The 26,377-nt window shown below is 46.2% G+C and overlaps 1 protein-coding gene across 5 annotated transcripts in view; it reads left to right on the top strand.

Moving 5' to 3' along the window:
- LOC146180432 (receptor-type tyrosine-protein phosphatase T-like) overlaps positions 1-26,377 on the top strand; it is a 680,195-nt gene that overhangs the window by 429,114 nt on the left and 224,704 nt on the right. For all 5 annotated transcript variants that reach the window (XM_084576027.1, XM_084576026.1, XM_084576025.1 and 2 more), the window contains one exon: positions 16,051-16,123. In XM_084576027.1, coding sequence (XP_084432153.1) covers positions 16,051-16,123 — 73 coding nt within the window. The remainder of the gene's footprint in view (positions 1-16,050; positions 16,124-26,377) is intronic.

The raw sequence follows: 26,377 nt of genomic DNA, 5'->3' as shown, positions 1-26,377 counted from the left end.
CAAGAGGGTCATTTTGACGACTCGCAACTGCCGACTCTTTTTGAAAGCGGCCGTAATGAAGAAACAGTTTTTAGTATTACCGAAGACACAACAGTTCCACCCTTGTCTGCTATTTTCGTGTCCGTTCCACTTCTTGACCAGGTTTCATTTCAGGCCGTGGTGCACCCAGTTCACTCAGCATGCCTGAAGAAAAATTTTAATATTACTCATCGTATATCTCCGTGCATCACGGCAGTGCCTCGTTATGGACATTCAACCCATCGTCCGAGCCCGCAGTTTTACCCACAGGATTGAAGCTAGCCTCCTGTGGACCCGATGCGTCCCGCGTTGTTGCTTTGGTCACAGAAGCTACGAGTGCCACAGAATCTCCGGCTGCTGATGAAACTTCGATCTGCCACATAATCAGCGCCGATCTTAGCTCGCCTCAACGCCGTACTCTTGTAGATATTCTTCTACTCTTTTCGCCTATGTTTGACTTTCCTCAAACAGATGGACCAACGTCTTGCCCTGCACCTCGGATACATCATATACCATCGACACTCGTTCGGCTCAAAGTCGTTCATGCGCAAGTGGAGGACATGCTACGGAAGAAGGTGATACAGGAGTCATCTAGCTCTTGGGCAGCCCCTGTTATTCTCGTACGCAAGAAAGACTGTTCGTGGCGATTCTGCGTCGATTACCGCGTCTAAATTCTGTTACGAAAAAGGACGTCTATTTTTTTTGCTCGCATTCCTCTTATTCCTCGACAGCCTCTCTGGTGCATTTTCTTTTTCTTGTCTCTATCTCAGACCTGGCTATTGGAAAATTCCAATGGACCCTGCGGATAAGAAAAAACGCCCTTCGTAACGCCAAATCACCTTTATGAGTTTAATGTTATGCCATTCGGCCTTTGCAATGCGCCTGCCACATTTGAAAGATTTATGGACGCAGTTTCGCGCGGCTTAAAATGGGACATTTATCTTTGCTATCTGGACGATGTTGTCATATTTGGGAAGTCCTTCCAAGAACACAATGACCGTCTAGTACACGTCATGAATTGTCTACACAACGGCGCCCTAATTCTAAACTCGAAAAAGTGCCGCTTTGGAGAACGCCAAGCGCTGGTGCTAGGACACTTTGTCAATGGTGATGGTGTAATGCCGGATCCCCAGAAAACTGCCGCTGTTGAGTATGTTAAACTCCTGCAGACAGTGAAGGAGTCGCGCAGTTTTCTAGGGTTGTGTTCGTAGTTTCCTCATCATCATCAGCCTGCCTATACCCACTGTAGGGCGAAGGCCTCTCCCATATTTGTCCACTTAACCCGGTTCTGTGCTAGCTGCATCCACTTGACCCCCGCGAACTTCTTAACCTCGTCCGCTCACCTAACTTTCTGCCGCCCCCTGCTACGCTTTCCTTCCCTTGGAATCCATTTTGTTACCCTAAGCGACCATCGGTTATCCTCTGTTCGCACTACATGTCCTGCTCATGCTCATTTCTCCTTAATTTCCACTAGAATGTCGGTAACTTGAGTTATTTCTCTGACCCACTCTGCACGCTTCCCATCTCCTAATGTTACCCCTACCATCTTTCTATCCAAAGCCCTCTGCGTTGTCCTCAACTTAAGTAGAACTCTCTTGGTTAGCTTCCACGTTTCAGCCCCATAGGTGAGATGCTTTATAAATCGCTTTGCTGACGTTGCTTACCCATTAACATGCCTTCTGCACAAAAACTCCACTTTTGACTGGACACCAGACTGCGACGCGTCATTCCGCCAACTGAAGTTTTTTTAAATATCGAAACCCATCCTACATCACTTCGATCCTGCTGCAATGACAGAAGTACACACGGACGCTAGCGGAATCGGTCTCGGTGCAGTCCTTGTCGAACGGCACGATGAACTAGAGCATGTTATCGCGTACGCAAGTCGTACCCTGAGCAAGCCGGAGCTAAACTACACAATCATCGAACGGGAATGCCTGACGGTCGTTTTCGCTGTGCAGCGGATGGTCCTTTATTATCGTAACTTACCATCATTCACTCTGTTCGCTGCGGAACCTTCGAGACTTATGGGGTCGTCTCGCATGCTGGGCCATCCGGTTACAGGAATATGACTTTGCCGTGGTGTACAAACGCGGGAGGCGCCATGCAGACGCAGATTGTTTTTCTAGGATGCCAATGGCCACTACCGGATCTGACAGCGACGAATTCGACAATTACACATCGACCCTCGAGGCAGCGTTCCGCGACACGAATGTTTTCAAAATAGAACAGCAAAGGGTTAGCAGTCTGCAGCCTCTCTTTGTCGCCTCCGAAGCCAGCGCAGCTACAAGCTGTTTTTGTGTGCATGATGGACTTCTATGGAAAAAGTGTTATTCGCCTGTCGGCCAGCGCTCCTTACTGGTAGTTCCCAAGGCGCTTTACATGGACGTATTGCGTGTCATGCATGACGATTCCACTTCTGGGCATTTGGGATCAGTTCGAATACTCCACCATGCTCAAGAAAGCTTTTACTGGCCCAGGATGCGCTCGACTATTGAATACGTTGCCAGTTTTAAGCAATGTCAACGCCACAAACGTCCCACTGCAACTCTGTCTGACTTGCAGCATCCTGTGAAGAACCCGACAGCTCCGAAGTAGGCATTGACCTCGTAGGTCCGTTTCCGAAGTCCGTGGATGGAAGTCGCTGAATTGTAATCTGAGTGGACTACCTCACACGTTACCGCTGCTATTCCGTCTGCGCATCAAGTGTCGCTTTTGACGCGGGCCGCCACGAACTGTTGAAGAGCTCAGGCGTTTATGCGCCGTAACTTCCCGACACTCGACGCCACACCATCCCCAGACAAATGGCTTGACTGAGCGCGTAAACAGAACGCTTATAATCATGCTAGCCCTGTATGTGGATGCAGGGCCTAAGAACTGAGGCACTACACTTCCCTTCATCACGTGTGCGTTTAATACCGCCACGCATAAGACGACTGGGTACAGTCCATTCTTCCTGCTGTATGTAAGACAGCCACGCTACTCCCTGGATACTATCCTGCCCTTCTCATGCCGCGAAGATCCCTGCCTGGCTGAGACCCTCGCCGAAGAAGCTCGGAGAATCGCCCGCTTACGCTCTGGTGCTTCACAAAAACGTTACAAAGCACAATACGATGCCAGTCATCGACGTGTAACCTCCTCCATAAGCGATTTAGTTTGGCTGTGGCGTCCAATAAGGGCGCAGCAGCCTACGTCAAAAACTCTTGGCCCACTATGACGGCCCCTATGTGATTGTCAAGCGCATCAGCGAACAGCATCGGGTCGTCGGTCTGCCAAAACCGAACTATGTCATGTTTCCCGCTTGAAGCATTGTCAGCCTCGCACTACTCACGAAAACGCCCAGAGGGCTTAGGCTGAGTAGGGGGGAAATGTCACGCTACTGACGACGATGGATTATGATGGTGTGGCAGAATAGGAGGAAGAAGCGTTGGTTTCTGGGGGCTAGTAGGCTTCATCTTGTCCCGCTGCCTCAGCCCTGTAAATGAACACCCCTTTTTTATTACACCGTAACAATATTCACTTTTAACCGAGCATGATGACTTTAGTACAGAAGCGATGAAAGTTACCTTCAGAGAAATTACAGAGTGCGCGGTCGAAATGGTAGGTAGGCTAGCCGGTAAGTTATCCAAGCATACTACAAATTTGATTAAGAAACGCCAAAGCACGCTAAAGCCAACAACCCAAAAGCAAGGATAGAACTGCTACACATATCTAAGATAATTAATATTTGCAAAGTGCTCGACAAAAGGAAGGAGTAAACTTCTTTTTGTTGTTTCTTGAAGTTCCTTTTTTTCTTCTTGTTGTTCGTTATGGTCCCGTCTCCTTGCTTCTCCGAAATAATTGCAATGAGCGGAATTAAATTAACAAACTGATTTAATTAAAATAATAGGTCGGATGGATAAACGAACACAGCACAGTAGAAAGAAAAAACAAATAAGACACTGAGTTGGGTGTTCCTCCGGCTTAGGACAGATCGTCCCAAGCGAGCGTACAGGAGAACGTCCGTCTTCTCCCACGCTCGGGCCGCAACTCCCGGGCTACCTATCGCACCTCGTCATTTTCGCGCGGTCCCACGTTTCCGTGAAAACGTCGTTGGTGTCCCCCTATTCACACAGATTCGTGGAAAATCGCAGCCGAGGTCCAGTTCGCCGAAGCGTCCAAACCCCGGCCTTTCCACCACTGGCATTCCACTCTCGAGGACGCGCACGAGATTTACGGCTGCCTGTTACACATACCGAAGAAAAAAAAAGAAACACCCAACGGGCGCTCGATGGGGTCCGCCGACGGCGTTCAGAGCCTTGCGCGCTTACCACCAGGCCAAACACAAAATGGCCGAGCGCTTTTCAATGCGCGAGACCCCCCGCCCCTCAAGAAAGACATAAAACAGACAACGCGCACACGCAGGGGCACTTCCCACTGTAAACAAAAACAAGAAAAAGGTTCCCTCTCCCTGGGTACGGGCGCCGCTCCATCATCATCATCATCATCATCATCAGCCTGATTATACCCACTGCAGGGCGAAGGCCTCTCCCATATCTCTCCACTTAACCCGGTTCTGTGCTAGCTGCATCCACTTGACCCCTGCGAACTTCTTAATCTCATCCGCCCACCTAACTTTCTGTCGCCCCCTGCTACGCTTTCCTTCCCTTGGAATCCAGTTTGTTACCCTCAGCGACCATCGGTTATCCTCTCTTCGCACTACATGTCCTGCCCATGTCCATTTCTTCTTCTTAATTTCCACTAGAATGTCGTTAACTTGAGTTATTTCTCTGACCCACTCTGCACGCTTTCTATCTCTTAAAGTTACCCCTACCATTTTTCGTTCCATAGCCCTCTGGGTTGTCCTCAACTTAAGTAGAACTCTCTTGGTTAGCCTCCACGTTTCAGCCCCATAGGTGAGTGCAGGCAAGATGCAACTGTTGTATACTTTCCTCTTGAGCGATACCGGTAAGCTGCTAGTCATAATCTGCGAGTGCTTGCCAAATGCACTCCATCCCAATCTTATTCTTCTTGTTATTTCCTTTTCATGGTCCGGATCTGCGGTTACTACCTGTCCTAAGTAGATATATTCGCCTACTACTTCCAGTATTTCGCTACCTAATGTAAACTCCTGTTCCTTCCCGAGGCTGTTGAACATTACCTTAGTCTTCTGCATATTGATTTTCAAGCCTACCTTTCTACTTTTCCTGTCTAGGTCATGAATCATTATTTGCAGTTCATCTCCCGAGTTGCTTAGCAAGGCAATGTCATCAGCAAATCGCAGATTACTGAGGTATTCTCCATCTAGCCTTATCCCTAAGTGCTCCCATTCCAAGTCTCTGAATACTTCCTCTAAACAAGCTGTGAATAGTACTGGGGAGATTGTGTCTCCTTGCCTAACACCTTTCTTTATGGGAATTTTGTTACTTTCTTTATGCAGAACTATGGTTGCTGTGCAGCCACTATATATATCTTCCAGCACTTTCACGTACGGCTCGTCTACCCCCTGATTTCGCAATGCGTGCATCACCGCCGAGGTTTCAATTGAGTCAAATGCTTTTTCGTAATCAATGAATGCTATGTATAAGGGCTGGTTATATTCCGCGCATTTTTCTATCACCTGATTGATGGTATGGATATGATCGATAGTAGAGTACCGTTTCCGAAACCCTGCTTGATCCTTTGCTTGATTGCAGTCTAAGGTTGTCCTGATTCTATTAGTGATTACCTTAGTAAATACCTTATACGTAACAGACAGTAAGCTGATTGGTCTGTAATTTTTAAGGTCCTTAGAGTCCCCTTTCTTGTGAATGAGGATAATGTTTGCATTCTTCCATGCTTCCGGTACCGTCGATGACACCAGGCACTGCGTATACAGGGTGGCCAGTTTTTCTAGCACGATATCCCCCCCGTCCTTCAGCAAATCTGTAGTTATCTGATCCTCTCCAGCTGATTTCCCCCTTTTCATAGTTTCTAGTGCTTTCTTGACCTCGTCCTTCGTCACTGGTGGAACGTCTGACTGTTTTTCCCTACCGCCAATCTCATTACGGTCCTGACTACTTTGGCTACTGTAGAGATCTGTATAGAACTCCTCGGCTACTTTGACTATCTTGTCCATATTAGTGATGACGTTGCCCGCCTTGTCCCTTATCGCATACATCTGGTTTTTGCCTATGCCCAATTTCTTCTTTACCGCTTTAAGGCTTCCCCCGTTCCTTACAGCATGCTCAATTTTCTCCATGTTATACTTCGTTATATCGGCCACCTTGCGCTTATTGATTAGCTTTGATATCTCGGCCAATTCATTTGGATTTGAAGCTTTCATACTCTGCCGTTTCTTAATCAAATCTTTCGTCTCCTTAGACAGCTTACCGGTATCCTCTCTAACTATCCTACCGCCTACTTCTACCGCGCACTCAGTAATGATATCTCTGAAATTATTGTTCCTTGCCTCTAGGGTAATGTCGCCATCCTCGGTTAGAGCTGAATATCTATTCTTTAGCGAGATCCTGAACTCTTCTGCCCTCCCCCTCACCGCTAATTCGTTGATGGGTTTCTTTCTTATTAATCTATTGCGTTCCTTCTTCAGATTAAGGCTAATTCGGGGCCTCACCATCCTGTGGTCACTACATCGAACTTTCCCGATTACCTCTACATCCTGCACAATGGCGGGGGTTGAACACATTATGAAGTCGATTTCATTTTTAGTCTCTCGGTTAGGACTTTTCCATGTCCATTTTCGGTTCTTCCGTTTGCTGAAGAAGGTATTCATGATTCGTAAGTTATTGCGCTCTGCAAACTCAACTAGTAACTCCCCCCTGCTATTCCTAGAACCAATGCCATAGTCACCTACTGCCTTGCCTCCTGCCTGTTTTTTCCCTACCTTGGCATTGAAGTCGCCCATTAGTACCGTATACTGCGTCTTTACTTTTCGCATTGCCGATTCTACATCTTCATAGAAGCTTTCAACTGCCTGGTCATCATAACTACATGTAGGTGCATAGGCCTGTACAACCTTCAGTTTATACCGCTTATTAAGCCTAATTACGATGCCTGCAACCCTCTCATTAATACTATAGAATTCATCTATATTACCCGCTATATACTTATTGACAAGGAAACCTACTCCTAGTTGTCGCCTCTCTGGTAAACCTCCATCCACACGCACGTAAATGTTTTTCACCACCACCACCACCTCGCGGGCCGGCTCTCCGAAACGGGAGAAAACACACAAACACACACAAAAGGAAAACCCGAGTAAACATGCACTATTGACGACCTTACAGAAGTGTAGGAAAGAAAACCGAGCAGTGTTTAAAGGACGGGCGTAGCCTTAAATCGGTGAAAAAAGAAATTAGACATGGGCAAAAATCAGATGTAATCGCTAAAAAACAATGCGGGCAATGTCATCATGAATATTGGCAAGATAGCCAATTTTGTACATAAAGGATAGTGCGGCGACTGGTTTGAAATTTTTCAAGTTGTTAGCGTTCCCTTTCTTGTGAATTAAGATAATGATAGCTTTCTTTTATGATTCCGGTACCGTCAACGACAAAAAAAAAAAAGGGCCAGTTTTCCTAGCATGATGTTCCTCCCGTCCTTCAACAATTCTAGTTACGTGATCATTTCCAGCTGGTTTCGCTATTTTGATAGTATCCAAAGCTTTATTAGCCTCTTCCATTGTCGTTTGTCAGCGACGTAACTAGAATTGTTGAAGGACGGGAGGAACATCATGCTAGGAAAACTGGCCCTTTTTTTTTTTGTCGTTGACGGTACCGGAATCATAAAAGAAAGCTATCATTATCTTAATTCACAAGAAAGGGAACGCTAACAACTTGAAAAATTTCAAGCCAGTCACCGCACTATCCTTTACGTACAAGGTAATTATTGAGGTAATCGCTCGGAGAATCAGGACGACCTAGAACTTCAATCATATAAAACTCTAGGTTAATTTTTCGAAAGGGTACCTATACTATCAATGATATCTATGCCACCAATGAGGTGGCAGAATAACGCTCTGGACATAACCAGTCCTTATATACTTACATTCATCGATTACGAAAAACCGTTACACTCAGTAGAAACCTCCGCAGTCATGCAGGAATTGCGAAATCAGGGTGTAGACGAGCCGTTCGCGAAAGTACTGAAAGATGTCTATGTAGTGGCGGCACAGCACCCATAGTTCTGCATTAAGAAAGTAATAAAATTCCCATGAAAAAATGTATTAGGCAAGGAGACAATATATCCTCTCACAATGCCTAGATTGGTTAGAGGAAGTATTCAGAGACTTGGAATGGGAGAAGTTAGTAATAAGTGGATGAAGAATAACGTCAGTAACCTGCGATTCGCTGATATTGGCTTGCTAAGTAACTCAGGAGAAGAACTGCAAAGAATGATTGATGACCTAGGCAGGAAAAGCAGAATGGTGGCCTGAAAATTACTATGCAGAAGACTAAGGTGATGTTGAAAGCCTGAGGAAGGAAAAGCAGTTTACAATAGATAGTGAAGTTGGTTGGTTGGTTTGTGGGGTTTAACGTCCCAAAGCAACTCAGGCTATGAGAGACGCCATAGTGGAGGACTCCGGAAATTTCGACCACCTGGGGTTCTTTAACGTGCACTGACATCGCACAGCACACGGGCGCCTTGCTTTTCGCCTCCGCCGAAAAGCTGCCGCCGAGGCCGGGATTCGATCCCGCGTCCTTGGGAACAGTAGTCGAGCGCCGTAACCACTGCGCCACCCCGGCGGGTAGATAGTGAAGTATTGGAAGTGTAAGCTAATATATCTACTTAGGACAGCTAGTAACCGCAGATGTGCACCATTAGAGGGCAAAAATTAAAGAGCAGTGCAGAATCTGCATTGGAGTAATGCAAAAGCACGGATGCTGCAGTTGGTTCCTTCTGGTTGCTTCTAGTTTTGAATTCACTTCTTGTTTACCCTTTGGTCTTTGGTACATTCATATTGCGCGCCAATCCCTTCCTATGCCCTTTTCGGCTCGACTTTAGGTTGCATGATGTCACATCCTGGACGTCACCCTAATTGATTGATTTAATTAACTATTTAGTATTTCATACATTCAAATGTGGCGCCAAGCCATTGGCTAATGACACCATTTTCGCCTTTACTCACATTTTCCCTCTAATTAATTACGCTATTAACTTATTGCCTATTTTTTCGGACACAACATTACGTCACCCTTTATCAATTGACACCCTCATTAACTTCTACCACTTCTCAATTACTCACAACTGCTGCGGACACAATTTTGCTGACGCGGCTTGCGGATGTGGTCTGCGGACGCGGTCTGCGGACAGAAATCTTAACATAGCGAAGTAATGCTTTTTCATTAAAACTTGGACATTAAGATTGGGATGTAGGGCATTTGGAAAATACTCGTAGTCGGTACTCAAAGCACTACGACGCTCTAAGAATTGAACAAACGTAAGACAGGCAGGATGAACAAAGCGCGATAATGCGAGTGTGTATTAGCGCCCTCACGAACATGCACAACCAGCTTGCCATTATTCTAGCACTGCAAGTACTCGCAGGTTGTAACTAGCAGAATACCGGTGTTGCCCAAGAGGAAAATGTTCAACAGTTGCATCTTACCTCCTATGTGGCTGAAACTTGGACTAACGCGAATAGGGTTCTACTTCAGCTTAGGACAACGCAGAGTGCTATGGAAGGTAGGAAAAATGGTAGGTGTAAGGTTAAGAGATAGGAAGCATGTAGGGTCAGAGAAGTACCTCGAGTGGATGACATTCAGTAGAAACCCAAGAAGAAATCAGAATAGGCAGGGCACGTAGTGCGTAAAGAGGACAACCAATAGGCGCTTACTGTAACCAACTGTATTCCAAGACAAGGGAAGTTTTTTATTCTCAGACAGACGAGCCAGTGGAAGAAACGTAGAAAGCCTTTATTTCGAGAAAGCAGTGCTCTTTTATAGACCGAGGGCCAGCACACGTTAACGGTGTGCAATCTAATCACATTCGTCCTGTCTGCATCTTTTCTGTGTCCTGTCTCCTGCGTAGTTTTATGTCTTCAGGATTAGTACAACCCGTGGGTGGTACGGAACAGGAAGTGTAGCAGGCGGCGAAAAAAATTTGGATGGGCGCACGAGGTGAATACGTCCGCAGGGATCAGGTGGATGCAGCTACACAGGACCGGGTTAATTGGAGGAATACGGAAAGGCCCTGCAGTGGGTATATTGCTGCTGATGATAACGAGATGTAATGGAGCAATATTCAGATAGGCTAACGTGCACCAAGGATGTCAACATGATATCGGCATCATTTCTAGGTCACATATTGCAGGTGTTAGAACTTCCGATTTTCAAAATGGTTTGATAGAACGAACGTAATTACCTAAAGTCTCACTTTTGACTGAAGCAAACAGAAAGATTGGTAATATTTCAGAAAAGTGGATCATTGCTTATAGCTCACTGTGGTTTAGAACTTTTTTCTTATCTTAATTCAAGATGTCCGAAATTTAGAAGAATGCCTTGAAGGCTACATCCCCACTGCAAAAAAAAAAAAAAAAGCCCGAATATCGTTGCAACGGCATAATATTTAATTGATATAAAATGAAAATTACACATTCACATCGGCTATATAGCAGTGTTGAGGGGTTAGTGTAGAAAACAATCAGAAATACATATATCTTAAATGGATGGATGGATGGAATATATTTCAGACATCTTATAGTAGCGCGAACAAAAAACACACACAAGACAGGGTACAGGATGAGCGCTATCCTGTACCCTGTCTTGTGTGTGTTATTTGTTCGCGCTACTATAAGATGTCTGAAGTACTGCACCACCTAGGCCGACAACACATCTTACGGATGGAATATAGGAGCGTCCCCTTTGAAACGGGGTGGTAGCAGTAGCTATCATGCTCATTTTTCTCCCTATATCCTAATTATTGATTTAGAATGGTTAACTAAACCATCATTCTATTTATTAAATTTTGTTCCTACATTACTAACAATATGCCACTTCTCTGCTTTTAAGCCACCAATCTTCCAGTCGTTTTTTGCTAGTTTCCACCGCCGGTTTATTCACCCGGCCACTGTTATCTCTCAACCCCACAGCTTCAGGAAGAGTGATTGCGCCTGCACCAACTTCCGGATGGATAGACCCGACTTAACTGCGCTGAAACTGAAGCCTAGAGCGTCCCCTCTGTCTCCGCAATACTTAACTAGAGTTTGCAATTCTTCCAGACTCTCAGCTAGCAGCACAATATCGTCTGCATACATCAAACCGGGGAGGCGCTGCTCAACCGCCTTTCCACCTAATCTATATGAAACGTTAAAACCTAGGTTACTGTCTCGTATCCTCCGTTCCAGGTTTATCATATAAAGCATGAACAGCACCGGTGATAGAGGACAGCCTTGTCTTAATCCTTTGCATACTTTGACATCCTCCGTACTTCTTATCCCTTCCCACGTAATTTCTATTTTGTTATCCCGTTATATTTCCTGTAGGAACTCTACTATCTCATAACCGCTACCTTCTTCTTTTAATATGTTCCACAGGAGTTCCCTGCTTACGTTGTCGTACGCCCCGTTTATGTCCAGGAAGGCCAAATAGAAAGGTCTATTTTCCACTCTAGATATTTTGATGAATTGGGTAAGCACGAACAGGCTATCATCTAAGCGCCTACCATTTCTAAAGCCGTTCTGAAGTTCTCCGAGTATGTTGTTACTTTCAACTCATGCTTGCACCTTTAATTTCACCGCCCGCATTGCTAACCTGTACATAACAGATGTTATGGTAATCGGCCTGTTGGATTTTATGTGCATCCTGTCTCTTTTCCCTTTATAAATCAAATTCATTTTACTCTGCCGCCAGCTGTCCGGAATTTGCTTATTCGTTATGACTGTTTCCATAGCTTTTAACAACGTTTCCTTACTTTTTGGACCGAGTTCATTAATCAGCTTGATCGAAATTCCATCTATTCTTGTATATGTGTTTTTAGGAATATTTTTTTCTACCTTTTTCCAGTTTAGTTTGGTCAGTTCTAAGCTGCTTTGTATTCTGCTACCTTGTGTTGCTTCCTGATTTGCGGAGATTACCCTATCGTCGCTCTTAAATGACTCGGCTATAACTGATGTAGTGTAGTTCACTGCGTTATCTTCCTTTAAACAATTTCCCTCGTTATCTTGAACCCGATCCTGCTTTCTTTGTTTCTTCTTCCCTAGCCAGCTTATATGGTTTCAGAATTTTCGTGCTCCGCCTCTAGAGGCGCCGTGTATATCAGCCATCCAGCGATCGGTGCACTGTCTTATTTTACTTTGGACGAGGGCCTGCACTTGAAGTTTCTTTTGTCGATATGATTCCCATTTTTGGTCGATTTCCTCCTTAGATACCTGTGCTTTCTTTGCCATTCGGTGTTCCCTTGAAGCAGCCCGTCGTTGTTCAATAGCTTCCCTGATTTCCTTATTCCACCAGCTCTGTGGCATCCTCTTTCCATTCCAGCGGTTTGCTACTTTAACCTCCTGAATTTTCCTCCTTATGAGTAGTTCTACCTGTTCATAATCCCAGTCTTCCATGGGGCTTTTCTCTATTGCTTCCTCTATGTCTGCTGCTATCTGCGCTATTTGATCGTCGTTTAATTTTGCGTTTACGTTTTGTCTAAGTTCCATTTCTCTTTTCATCAAGGGCCCAATCTGCAGACTAATACGTTTATGATCACTTCCCAGACTACACTCCCCTTCTTCGTCTATTTCCATTTTTGTGACCTTTCTATAAATTTCCTGTGACATTAGACAATAGTCAATGGTCGTCTGCCTGTTGCGGAATTCCCACGTGATTAGGCCTTCACATTTTGTTTCCCTATTTACTATAACTAGATCGTGTCGCTCACAGAAATCTAGCATTAGCTTGCCGTTACAATCCGTGTATCCATCCAGATCGTCGATGTGGCCGTTCATGTCCCCCAGTAGAAGAATATTGGCCCCGTTTCCAAACTGGCTTATATCGTCACTGAGACATTCAACAAGATCCCTGTTTCTTGTCTGCATTGATGTCCTGTTCCTAAATAAACTACCCCTAGCCATGTCCTTATGCCAGCAATTGTTCCTGCAACCCAGATATGTTCTTTACAAGATGATTTAATTCTTTGCCAATTTGTTCCCTGGTGTATCAACATACCTACCCCTCCACCCTTTTTTTCCGTTCTCGTTCTGTGGCACCCTTTCCAGACGTAGCCTTCTATAAACGGCTGATCTTCTAGATCCCTGAGATGAGTCTCGCAAAGAGCGTACACACCTATTTTGTCATCCTTCAACTGCTGTTCTATCTCTAGCCATTTCACTCTTTTTCTACCTCCTTGCATGTTTATGTAGCTGATCCTAGTGTTAAATTTCTTTTTTGTACTTTTCTTTCTCGACCTACTCTTTGCCATTTTTGGGGGCTCAGCCTCCATTATTACACTTTCTTCTGCTTCGCTTCTAACTACCTCTGTGCACGGAGTCCTCGCGGACAACCTAAAAAAACTACAGCCCTGCCTGCCAGGCGCCAGCCGATCTCTGCTCCCAACCTTCTGTTAAAATGAATGCCATCTCGCTGAAAAGCCCTACCAAAACCTGCTTTATGCACCTCCCTGTTTACCTGAACCACTTCGAAACGCTTCTCCAGGCTTAACTTTCTTATGTCCTGATTAACTGTCACCACGTCCTTTTCCATCTTTCCGTTCAATCCTAGCACCTCTGGTACTGTACATACAACTATCTGCGTCTGCTGTGCTATCTCCCTGATCTCGTCAACTCCCGTAGCTAAACTTTCCACCACTCCTGCAGCGTCACCATTTAGGACATCGTTTAGCCCCGCGGCTACTATTACCATACTGCGCTCTGCGGAATTCTTCAACAGCCTATTTTTACTCTCTTTTAGCACTGCCCTCATTGTTCTCCCTGGGAAGGCTCCAACCAACACTCTCTTATCACCCCTTACACGTTCCAAGATATCTCGCTTGCACCTTTTCATGTTAGAATCTCCGGCGATAAGCTCCTGGGCCTTCTCTCTCCCTCTCCGAACTGTTGGCTCCTGCTTTCGGTTATCTGTGTCCTTATCTCTGGGATTTTCATTCTTCCTTATTTCCTTATTTTCCGGCGTCTTAGCTGCTTCTAAATAACTGACGGTTCGGATCCGCCTGACCTACTTTGCTTACGCCTTCCATGCCAGTGCTGCCCCCAGCCACGTGGCCCGCATTGGAATGTTCGTCCTCGTTGTTTCCAAGGATAAAGTCGGCCCTTTTTTTTTTTCAAATTGAGTAAGCTGTCCAAGCAGTTTATGATTTTCCGCTCTTAACAAACGTACTTCATTTTCTAAATCATCCACACGAGACACTAAACTGCCCCTTTCTTAATCAAATCTATCTAGACGCGCACTCAGTACGCAACACCGACACAAAAAGTCGCTGCCTTCCGCTTCACCTACAGAGTCAAAACGCGTTTCCTTGAGATTAACCTGCGCCTCACACTTTACCTTCTTTTGATTGCACATCTTAAGCGCTCATCGACTGAACTACATATATAACGAATTCTCAGAATATACACATTGCCAAAAGAAGACACAAGAAACGACTAGCAAACACACTTTAAAAACCAATTCTGCGAATGCCAATAGCCTAGAAAATTTTTTTTTTATCTAAACAAGATAGCTAAACAATGAACGCCAAGAAAACCTAGTTGCCGGCACGAAAAACCAGGCCGCTAGGACCAAGAGCTAAAATCTATTCTTTAGGCTGCACCTAACCTAACTAGCTGAAAAAGAAATAAGGTAATAAAAGAAAGAACTCATCTATTTGACGCTTCGGAAGCTCCCGCTGTCGCCAGTCCGTCCGTTTCCGGTAGCCACGTGCAATCGGAGGAGCGATGGAACACGCGTCCGCACCACACGGCTGTCAAGTGTAAATAAGCGCTCTCTAAAATGCCCTCTGTGGGAGTACTACACAAAATATGGCCGCCGCGCAAAAGGCGCTAAAAATCGTGACAAATGCGCCCGTATTATCTAAGTAATGGAGCTTGCTTTAGGCGCTCATGTTTTTTTGTTTGTTTTTTGTCGGGAGAGAAGGCCGAGGACTGGCAACTTCAGCTTCAGGACTCGAGAATTTCCTTTGACTCTTCTTTGGAACGCTCTACTCGTGAAATGTCGGGCAAGCACCGTCGCCAACATAATCGACCTGGCCAACATAATCGTGAGAAGAATGTGCTTTAATATTGGTGGGATGAGTTACATTTTGCGTAAGAGTAAACGCCTTTACAAATATGTCGTCCACAAGCAAACAGTACACCAACCTAAAATAAACGTATCACAGGCTATGTGAGTGTAAAAGGTGAACTATAAACCACCCGGGAATGCCTGAAAATCACATCTTGTACATTACTATTTTGTCAACGAAGGATGTGTGTGTTACGCTGCTTTCGGGTCTGTGCAAAAAGATATTGTTGTGATTTTCGGACTTTACGAATTTGACACTTCTAAGTTCTCTGTTAGGGAAAAAAAATGGAGGATTACTTTTGCATTTTTTAAAAGATGCGAATCGCCAAAAATCATTTTTTGGCGATTCGCATCGTGGCAGGAAAAGACTAAAGTTAAAACTGAATCAGTATTGTCTGTGTAAAAATGTCAGTGTGGAAACGCCCATTGCGCGATAGTCGTGCGGCAATTCATAATAACTGAAGATTCGCAGTGAGCCGTTTTATTGGAACAAGTTAAAAAATTACAATGCCACATAATAGAGCTTTTTATGGGAACGGGTATGAGAGAGAATTCACGACGAATGCCTTGGTATTTTTTTTTCCTTTAGAACTAACAAAATTTTGCCGCCTTCAGTCATCCTGCAATAAATTGACTTTATCATCAACAATGCGTGGATTCGTAGCTCCAAGTTTGAAATGATTTCAATTAAAAACTCTCTCATTAAGAGAAACCTTGAGACTTGCATTCAGGCTTTTTTAACGCGAATAACTTTCTAGAGATGTTTCACCTGTTTCATTTGCAGCCGCACACAAAAAGCTATAGGTTTATAAACTTCTGGCTGTGGTTGTAGGTACAAGCTATGAATGAAGGCACTGGATATTCGCCGTTCTCCGCAGTGCTCGACGTTGAGACCAGGGAAATGCGTAAGTTTGTTTCATTTCATTTTACAATATGCATCAATTAAACGTGTCTTGATTAAAGCTTCCGCGTTGCGTCAAAAATTGGCCTCACCTAATGTTATCGTAGGCAGTGATAACCAAAACTGTAATTTTTCTCCAAAGACACACAAAAAACACCTGATAAGAAGACGCGGACGTCCACATCAAGGCAATCGCTCTGGACATGTGATTCATGCATGTTTTTCAGGAAGGTAATGAAATAGTGGCGAAGAAAGAGTCGCTTTGCACATTGTTTGTGCATTGGATGGGGTAATTGAAGGGTTGCATGAGGGCGCTTCCGAAACGCGGCTACCTCATACTGCAAGGAATACGCAGTCGCTGAATGTTTCTGGAAAAGCAACCTTTATGTGAATAAATGACATGGAAGCGAATACATTGGCCCTATAAGTAAGATGACGCTGCTAGGGAATAGTGGAAAGTTTCCTTCAGGAAGCATTGACATAAGGCTGCTGAAGCACAAGAAGAGCGTGCTCCTCTTGAGACCAGACGTGGCTAGTGTCCTGAAGTAGTCGACGCCATTACTACCGTTTGTTCCTTCACTGGTTCAGCTCACTGATCGACGCTGATGCTGGACCGCATTCGTGGCACAGTGTTTCTATTATTTGTTAGCACCAGCACTGGTGGCTGCACGGCAAAGACCTTTCGGACACGTGAAGTGCGTTTTTCTGCAGTCGTGGAGCGCATATTCTTCTTTAGTGGCAAATTTGGGCTCAAAGAAGCGAGGCCTTCCCATTTAAACTATTTTTCACCAACCGAAGATCTCGCGAGATGGAATTAGTCAGGAGAAAAATATTTTAGGGAAGTTTTATTTATTTTTACTCCGGAAGTGCTGACCTTGTTATTAATGGAATGCGTTTTCCTAAGGCGCTCTTTTTAATGTAATCGACACGACCAATATTCGTTTTAAAGCTCCCTAAACATGCACACAATAGGTAAAGTATAAAGGTAACTTGTATTGCAGCGCGAACCACAAGAAGGGACGACAACAGACAGAGTGAAAAAAGCGCTGACTTCAAACTATTTATTTTTCTGATATGCCACGCATTTATACATATTTGAAGCTTCAGCAGGAAAGAGCAGGAAAAGCAATCAGCATGAAAGGCATAGGCGATAGGACAAGGCCCAAATCACCATCAATTCAGACACTTCAGCTCTTTCTTGGTTAGTGCGACTGATGGCATGCGTACACACCTTTCTTCTGTACGAGCTATGTTTACCGCCTCAATTACCTCCCTGACACACTGATCATTGTGCCGAGCAACGATTGTGCTTTTTTGGAACGCAGGCACGCAAGGTTATCTGCGGCGACGTGAAGACTCATCGCCACAGTTACGAAAGTGTGTGCTAAGATGGCCCTGGTCACTATCATTTACATTCTTGCTGTGTTCTTTCAATCTGGTATTTATACACCTGCCGGTTTGCCCAATGTATTCGCGTCCGCAGGACAACGGAGGGCGATATACAACACATTCGTCGCAAGTGACAAACTGATTCTGGTGTCTAATCATGCACGATCTTTTTCTTTTTGCTATAGCACGGGTTAGTTTTCTTGCATAGAACTGATAGTTTGAGTGGGGCCGAAAACACAACGTCAACACCTGCGCGCTTTCCAATCTTCTTCAGGTTGTGGGATGTCTGGTGGATATACGGAATGACTGCTACTCTTTTGCGCGCTTCCGGGCCTGTCACGGCTTCTTTTGAGATTGTCGGACTTGTTTCATTTTCTGGAGCAGGCCCTCGGCCACAGAAACTACAAGGGCCTCCGGGAATCTCGCGTCCCTTACAAAAAAGCTTAATGAGTTTCTGATTAAATGGTAATTACATTCCTCATCATGCACATTAACATTTCTATACATTTTCTTGATGCATTTTTGATGAGTTTCACAAGAAAGTTGGCCACCGTGTTTCTGGTTGGTACCTAATGTGTGCATTTCTTGTGTGTTGTTCATGAGTGTTGACCAATGAGCACTTTTGGATAAAAAGTAAAAGCTAGAACGTAGCGAAGCACCTCAACTACATTAAAAAAAGCTAAAAAATAAAAAAAAAATTAAAACTAAGCGAAAAAAAAAACTGCTAGCCTGGCGCGATTCGAACTCGGTACCTCTTACTCCGTAGCTTTTTACGCTAACCACTCGGCCATTCGGGGAACTGGTAATGTCGGTAACGTATTTGCTCCTTATGTCTGGACTGCATTCATAAGATTGGGACATAATGTTTCGAAGCATGTTTCGAAGTGTACAGGCCATTGCGGCTGCTCTAACAATTACAACTTCTTGACCATTAGAACTTGCATCTAATGTTCTAGATACCTATGCGCACTATTTTGTCCACTGCAGTCATTTTAACATGTCGCGTTTGGCATCGCTGGCAAATTTATCAGCGCTGGCTCTTCGGTGGTTGCTACCCTGGGCGTAATTTTCGCTGAACACGGAGCTGTAGCACGAACCTTTAAGGAAAAAAAGTGCGAGCAAGCTTCAATACCGGCAAGCGCAGTAGCGCCAACACTATTTTACTGGTAACTAAATCTTATTTGTATCTAAACATTTCGGGAAGCGTTGCGATGACTGAGGGCTCGGCTGATCTATACGCAGAGCAAGAAGGAGCTCGAAAGCTTAAGAAACACGCAAAATATCATGCATTATAAAGAAGGCATTGCTTCTCGTGCCCTGGTCGCGCACATGCTCCCAGGACGGTCCAGTTCCGAGCCAACGCACGGCTCGGGTTACGTCCGCGCGTCGTCGTCGGCGCAGCCCGGGGTACCCCTGCTAGTCTCTCCAAAACGGCCTGCTCGCAGGTGCAAGGAGGCATTGGAAATGGAGCGGCCTTGCGTCCGTTAGCTTGGAGGCGGTGTGGCAGTGCGTCGGTTCGCGTACACAACAATATCCTTGCCCGTAACACCCTCAAGCATATTGCCACACTGCTGACCATCTTCTGGCGCCACCAAGTGGCCGAATGGCTTGGCACGTGGCTAAGCGTCATCCTCGTCTCTCTCGAGTTTTCGCTTGATTAAAAAGGGCCAGCTCGGTTGTTGTGCTGCTTGCTACGTGTGTTGGTGACATTTGGTGGAGGTGCGGGGTAAGATCCCATGTACGTTGCCCCCGAAGACGTCAGTGACGCTGCTCAGCAACGCGTGGACGCGACTCCTGTCCATAAAGCAAGCCGTCGCCTGCGAGGCCTACAACCTGAGTTTGAACCGCTGTCCACCCCGCTACGAACCATGACATCCACGACGAGCAGCCAGACAAGCCAGCCTTCCAGCAACGCCCCACCGTTCGTCCTTCTCGCCCCGCGATCACCGCCATCATTTCATGGTGACCGGTTAGAGGATGTGGAAGACTGGTTGGCCAGTTTTGACCGTGTGGCTGCATTTAACCAATGGGACGACGAGCGGAAGCTAATGAATGTGTACTTCGCGCTGCAAGACTCGGCCAAGACGTGGTTCGAGAACCACGAGGCATCCTTTGTCAACTGGGCAGCCTTTCGCCGTGAGTTACTTACAACATTCAGCTCGAGTGCACGCAAAGAAAATGCCAATGTCACCACAACGGCGGTCGCGATCGACATCTCCGAAGCGTTTTGCTTCGCCCACTCGGTACTCTTCCTCTGGGCAATTCAGAGGCACGTCCCCTCACCGGGAAAACTAAACACGGCGACCTCCGGGGGTGGGGCCGCCGCTACGTTTCAGATTAAACAGCCTCCACCCGACGATTTGACGCGACGGCCCGAGCGGCGACGACCCGATCCGATGAACTTACCGACGTGCTGCGAACGCATTGTTTCCGGGGAAATTTTTGTAACCGCCGACAGTTGCGATGTGACCGCACTTGTGGATACCGGCGCCGATTTCTCCGTCATGAGCAGCCAGCTAGCCACGGCACTCCGTAAGGTTCTGACGCCTTGGTCTGGGCCAATGATGCGTACCGCCGGTGGTCATGTAATGACGCCGATTGGCATGTGCACTTGCCGCATAGAGATCTGCGGTTTTACTTTCACTGGCACATTTGCCGTATTACAAGAGTGCTGCAAAGGTCTGATTCTCGGCATGGATTTTCTTCAAGAGTATGGTGCGGTTATAGACCTTCGGGAGCAGCTCATGGTATCGTTTTCAACGAAGCGAGCCGTTGATAGCAACACGGACTTCCGGAAAACGATGTTGCGTGTCTGTGACGACCACATAACGATCCCTCCGCGTGCGAGCAAGTTCGTCACAGTCGAATGTGATCATAGCACCGGCACGAGTGGCATTGCTGAAGCTAACACGTCACTGCTTCTAACTCGAGAAGTTTGTGTAGCTCGGGGCCTTGTCGAACTTGTCCGTGGCCAAGCCAACGTGCTAGTGACAAACTTCACATGTGAACCCCAACATTTGACGGCGAACACGGCGGTCGCTTATTTTGAAGAACTTGGAGAATGTACAGGCCAGTACGCTTTAACCGACACGTCAGACCCCGACAATGCGACGCCTACAGCCATTCAGACTGATGTGAACCCGCACCTCTCGCCCAGTGAGAAACGCTGCATAGAGAATCTTGTCAATTCGTTCCGAGATTGTTTTGCATCAACCTCCAAGGTCCGACAGACGCCACTAACGAAGCACCGAATTATAGTTGCCGATGACCAACGTCCACTATGTCAGCGTCCTTACCGGGTGTCTTCAAAAGAACGTGATGCCATCCGCCGCCAAGTAACAGAAATGCTCCAGGACGACGTTATCCAACCGTCGACGAGCCCCTGGTCTTCGCCTGTTGTCCTCGTCGCAAAGAAGGGTGGAACCTTGAGGTTTTGCGTGGATTACAGACGCCTCAACAACGTCACGAAAAAGGATGTGTACCCCCTGCCACGCATAGACGATTCCCTCGATCGCCTTCGCCATGCCACTTACTTTTCGTCCCTTGACCTCCGCAGTGGATATTGGCAAATAGAGGTTGACGAGCGAGACCGTGAGAAGACCGCTTTTATTACGCCAGACGGTTTGTATGAATTTAAAGTGCTCCCGTTTGGCCTGTGTTCGGCCCCTGCCACATTTCAGCGAATGATGGACACTGTACTCTCTGGTCTGAAGTGGCAGTCATGCCTCGTATATCTCGACGACGTTGTGATTTTCTCGGACACGTTCGACGAGCACCTGAAACGTTTGCGCGCTGTCTTCGAGGCCATCCGATCTGCCGGTCTCTCTCTAAAACCCGAAAAATGCCACTTTGCTTTTAACGAGCTGAAATTTCTCGGCCACATTGTCAGCGCTCGAGGTGTTAGCCCAGACCCAGAGAAGACGGCCGCTGTCTCTTCATTCCCCAAACCAGCGGATAAACGAAGCTTGCGTCGATTTCTCGGCCTCTGCGCGTACTATCGTCGCTTTGTTAACAATTTCTCCAAGATCGCTGAGCCTCTGACCCGCCTGACAAAAGACGCCGAGCCGTTCTTTTGGGGCCCCGACCAGGAAAACGCTTTCACGGAACTCAAGTCCCGTCTCCAATGTACGCCAATACTTGGCCACTTCGACGAAGAGGCCGACACGGAACTGCACACGGATGCCAGTAACGTTGGCCTCGGTGCGGTCCTTGTTCAGTGGCAGGACGGTGCAGAACGTGTCATTGCTTACGCCAGTCGCACTTTGTCCCGTTCCGAAGTTAATTATTCAACTACCGAAAAGGAGTGCCTCGCTGTTGTGTGGGCAGTCATGAAATTTCGTCCGTATTTGTACGGTCGTCCGTTTCGTGTCGTGAGCGACCATCACTCTCTGTGTTGGCTGGCAAACCTGAAAGATCCATCGGGTCGGCTTGCTCGATGGAGCCTTCGGTTGCAAGAATTTGACGTTACAATCGTGCACAAGTCCGGCAAGAAACACAGTGATGCTGACTGTCTGTCCCGCGCCCCTACTCCCTGCCACGCGGATGGCTCCGACGACGATTCCGTTTTCCTTGGTGTTATCGCGACGTCCACCTTATCCCGAAAGCAGCGGGCTGACTCTGAACTTTTACCCCTCATTGAATACCTCGAAGGAACCGTGTCATCTCCTCCTCAGCTCTTCAGGCGCGGACTGTCGTCATTTTGCCTGCGTGATGGTGTGCTCTACAAGAAGAACTACGGTCCAACAGAAACTGCTTATCTGCTTGTAGTACCCACAACGCTACATGACGAAGTTCTTCGTGCGTGCCACGATGACCTTTCTTCCGGCCATCTCGGGTTTTCTCGCACATTGGCACGGATACGCCGAAAGTACTACTGGCCCAGGCTAGCTGCCATTGTGCACCGCTACGTCCGTACCTGCCGTGAGTGCCAGCGGCGGAAAACACCACCCATTAAACCAGCTGGGCTCTTACAGCCTATCGATCCCCCGAAATTCCCATTTCAACAGGTCGGCATGGACTTACTGGGCCCATTTCCGAAGTCCTCCATGGGTAACAGGTATATAGCGGTTGCCACTGACTACCTTAGCCGCTACTGCGAGACCAAGGCCATTCCACGTGGTACCGCAGATGAAGTTGCGCATTTCTTCATTCACAGCATTGTACTCCGTCATGGTGCGCCAACAGTCGTCTTAACTGACAGAGGAACCTCGTTTACGTCGGCACTCACGAGTGAGGTACTTCGACTCAGTGGCACCACCCACCGCAAGACAACAGCCTATCATCCTCAAACTAATGGACTGACTGAGCGGCTTAACAAGACAATTGCCGATATGATTTCTATGTATGTAGACGATGATCATGGGAACTGGGACCGGATTCTGCCGTACATCACGTTCGCATACAATACTGCACTCCAGGAAACAACACGCTTCACTCCATTTCATTTGGTTCATGGACGCGAACCCTCGACTATGCTGGATGCCATGCTTCTTCCAGATTCTGCTCCCTCCACTGTCGTGGGGGCTGACCAATTTATTCGTGACGCAGAAGCTGCACGCCAGCTTGCCCGACAGCGAATTCGGCACCAACAAGTACACGACGCCCAGCGCTACAACCTGCGACACCGAGAGGTGACTTACACGCCCGGCGACCAAGTCTGGGTATGGAGCCCAATACGGTTGCGAGGGCGCTCTGAAAAGCTTCTGCGGCGATACTTTGGACCTTACGAGGTGCTCCGCCGCCTCAGCGCGGTGAACTACGAGGTGCTACCACAAGGCACTGTACGCTCCTCTCGGCAGCCGAAATCTGAAATAGTTCACGTTGCCAGAATGAAGCCCTATTACAATCGGTAAACCAATTCAGGATCCAAACCAGAGCCAGAGACTTTCCCGTATTACTTGCCCCGCTTTTCGACTATTCCCCTACGTTTGCGGCATCGGGTCGATGCCCCTTGGAAGGGGGGCAATGCCACACTGCTGACCATCTTCTGGCGCCACCAAGTGGCCGAATGGCTTGGCACGTGGCTAAGCGTCATCCTCGTCTCTCTCGAGTTTTCGCTTGATTAAAAAGGGCCAGCTCGGTTGTTGTGCTGCTTGCTACGTGTGTTGGTGACAATATTGTCCAACCACAGCACCCATTCGCTTGGCAAGAAGTGATTTGCAATGGCACAAACGCCCAAGACGCAGGGTGTAAGCGTGTTTTGAATGAAACAAATGTCCAAAAAGTTGTTTTTGTTTTTACAGTGCATGCTAAACAGAAATGAAAACATAGTAAAGAATATACATTCGCTTAGTGATGTGTAATTTCCCTCATTTGAGAAAGTCAATGTATTTCCACATTAGCTCCTATACAAAAATACTGTTTTGTTTTCCAAGTACAAAACTTCTTGTGTAATCTCAAATGAAAGTCTGTTGCGGATCTCATGTTGAAACACATAAAAATTGTTGCTTAGGCAACATCCTACATATGCTAATCAGAAATGAAAACATAGGGCTCTGAAAGTGTGCAGTTTACAAAGAAATAATATATATTCACTTAGTGATGTATACATTTCCTCATTTGATAAAGTCAATGTATTTCCACATTAGATCCTACCCAAAAATACTGTTGCGTTTTCCAAGCACAAAACTTCATGTGTGATCTCAAAGGAAAGTCTGCTGCGGATACGATGTTAAAACACATCTAATCTTGAATCTCCTTTGAGTGGTTGATGACTCATCAAAAACACATTACGTGGGTAACAGAAATTCAATATCCATTTTTGTAAGGGGTCAGACAGGCGTCTATTTTGCAGGGCTAGACTTTCTTTAGGCATATGGTCACGGGATTTAGTCAGGGCATTTACAAAACAATATTTGACAACGCTGCGCTTTATAAGCTTGGAGTGGGCAGATACAGCGGGTAATAAACATTTTTTCCCACGTGGTTCATACCCCTAACAAACATGGTTATTACAAAACTTTAGCCTTAGCTCCAAAAATATAATGGAATGGTTGTTGGGCATTTCATGCGTCAAAATTAAAGGTGTTAAGTTTCGCTTGAATGTGTAAAGCACGTCTTCAGCTGCTACATGAAAATCCGCATTGGCATTGTCAATTATACGGCTGTACGTATTGTACGGCTGCACTATAGTGCCTAGAATATATTCTAGGCACTGTAGCTGCACGTATGTGGCAGCAATGCCGTAGGAACATCGATCAGATAATGGAGGTCCGCTAGCATGGCTTACTGAGTTGGCTTCGAGCTCTTCAGTCCGTCAAGAAAGAAGTGAGGCCCTGCAACCCTCTTCACATCGAAGGGGACGCGGATATTCCGGGGGATATTCTACGGACCCTACAGCTCGGGCCAAAGTGTGCTGTCGAACCTAGGAAGAATGCGCCGGAAATGCTGGCTATGGATAGCCAAGTTGCAAGATTCGCACCGGAAGATCAGAAAAGCAACTGTATGTCCCAGGGAGTAGATGTTCTCGAGAGCGCAGTGAGGTCAAGACGCACTGTGCCGTTGAAAATTGTGTTTTGTGCAAGGACTAACTTTGTGTTCTCACGGCTGATAAAGAGGGTGGTTTTGCCGTTTTTCCGCATGACCTCTTCCGGAAGAAAGCCTCCGAAGCTATCGAGAGCAATTTTAACAGAATGAGCGAATTAGGACTAAAGAAAGCTAAGGCCTTGGCAAAAAAACTGTGCAAGCGGTTAGGATTACAAACACTCGTCAAGCAAAGTCAGGACAAGGAAAAACCTTGTTTAGACATGTTCTTTTCTGCAAAAACTCATAAGGATGGCTGTCCACTTCGTGTGATTATTTCAGAAAAGGAAACGTGGCAGAAATGTTTCGCTCTTTTTCTGCAGGATAAGTTGGCCATGCTAACAATTGAAGACCCATTCCTTGTTAAGAACTCTGAACAGGTTGTTGAATACTTGCGGCAGCATGAGACTGCAAATGTATCGGCCTTTTCCATAGACATAAAGGACCTTCTTTACTCTTTGCCGCATGATGCCCTGCTATCATGTGTTGAACAGGCCATCGATAGGATGGGTGGCGTTTCGTTCCAGAACAGTTGTGGTTTACATGTTAGTGGCTTTCTAGAATTGCTTGATGTGTACCTGCGATCTACGTTTGCCACCTGGGACAAAGGTTTTTACCTGCAAAAACGCGGAGTATGCATTGGATCATGTATTGCCCTGGTCATTAGCGACTTGTTTCTAGCCATACACGACAGAATAATCGAAAGTAATCTCGAAGGTACAAGTGTTGTCCAAGTTTTTAGATTTGTAGATGACTTTTTAATCATAATTGACAATGCCAATGCGGATTTTCATGTAAAAGCTGAAGACGTGCTTGACACATTCAAGCGAAACTTAACACCTTTAATTTTTACGCATGAAATGCCCAACAACCATTCCATTAGATTTTTGGAGCTAAGACTAAAGTTTTGTAATAACCATGTTTGTTGGGGGTATGAACCACGTGGGAAAAATTTTTATTACCCACTGAATCTGCCCACTCCAAGCTTGTAAAGCGCAGCGTTGTCAAATATTGTTTTGTAAATGCCCTGACTAAATCCTGTGACCATATGCTTAAAGAAAGTCTAGCTCTGCAAAATAGACGCCTGTCTGACGCGGGGTTGCCGGAGGCCCTTGTAGTTTCTGTGGCCGAGGGCCTGCTCCAGAAAATGAAACAAGTCCGACAATCTCAAAAGAATGCTGTGACAGGCCCAGATGCACGCAAAAGGGTAGCAGTCATTCCGTATATCCACCAGACATCCCACAACCTGAAGAAGATTGGAAAGCGCGCAGGCGTTGACGTGTTTTCGAGCCCACTCAAACTATCAGTTCTATGCAAGAAAACTAACCCGTGCTATAGCAAAAAGAAA

Source organism: Amblyomma maculatum, chromosome 8 (assembly GCF_055883805.1).
Source record: "Amblyomma maculatum isolate TAMU_Amacu chromosome 8, ASM5588380v1, whole genome shotgun sequence".
NCBI lineage: Eukaryota > Metazoa > Arthropoda > Arachnida > Ixodida > Ixodidae > Amblyomma > Amblyomma maculatum.
This window is presented reverse-complemented; position numbering and strand designations above follow the sequence as displayed.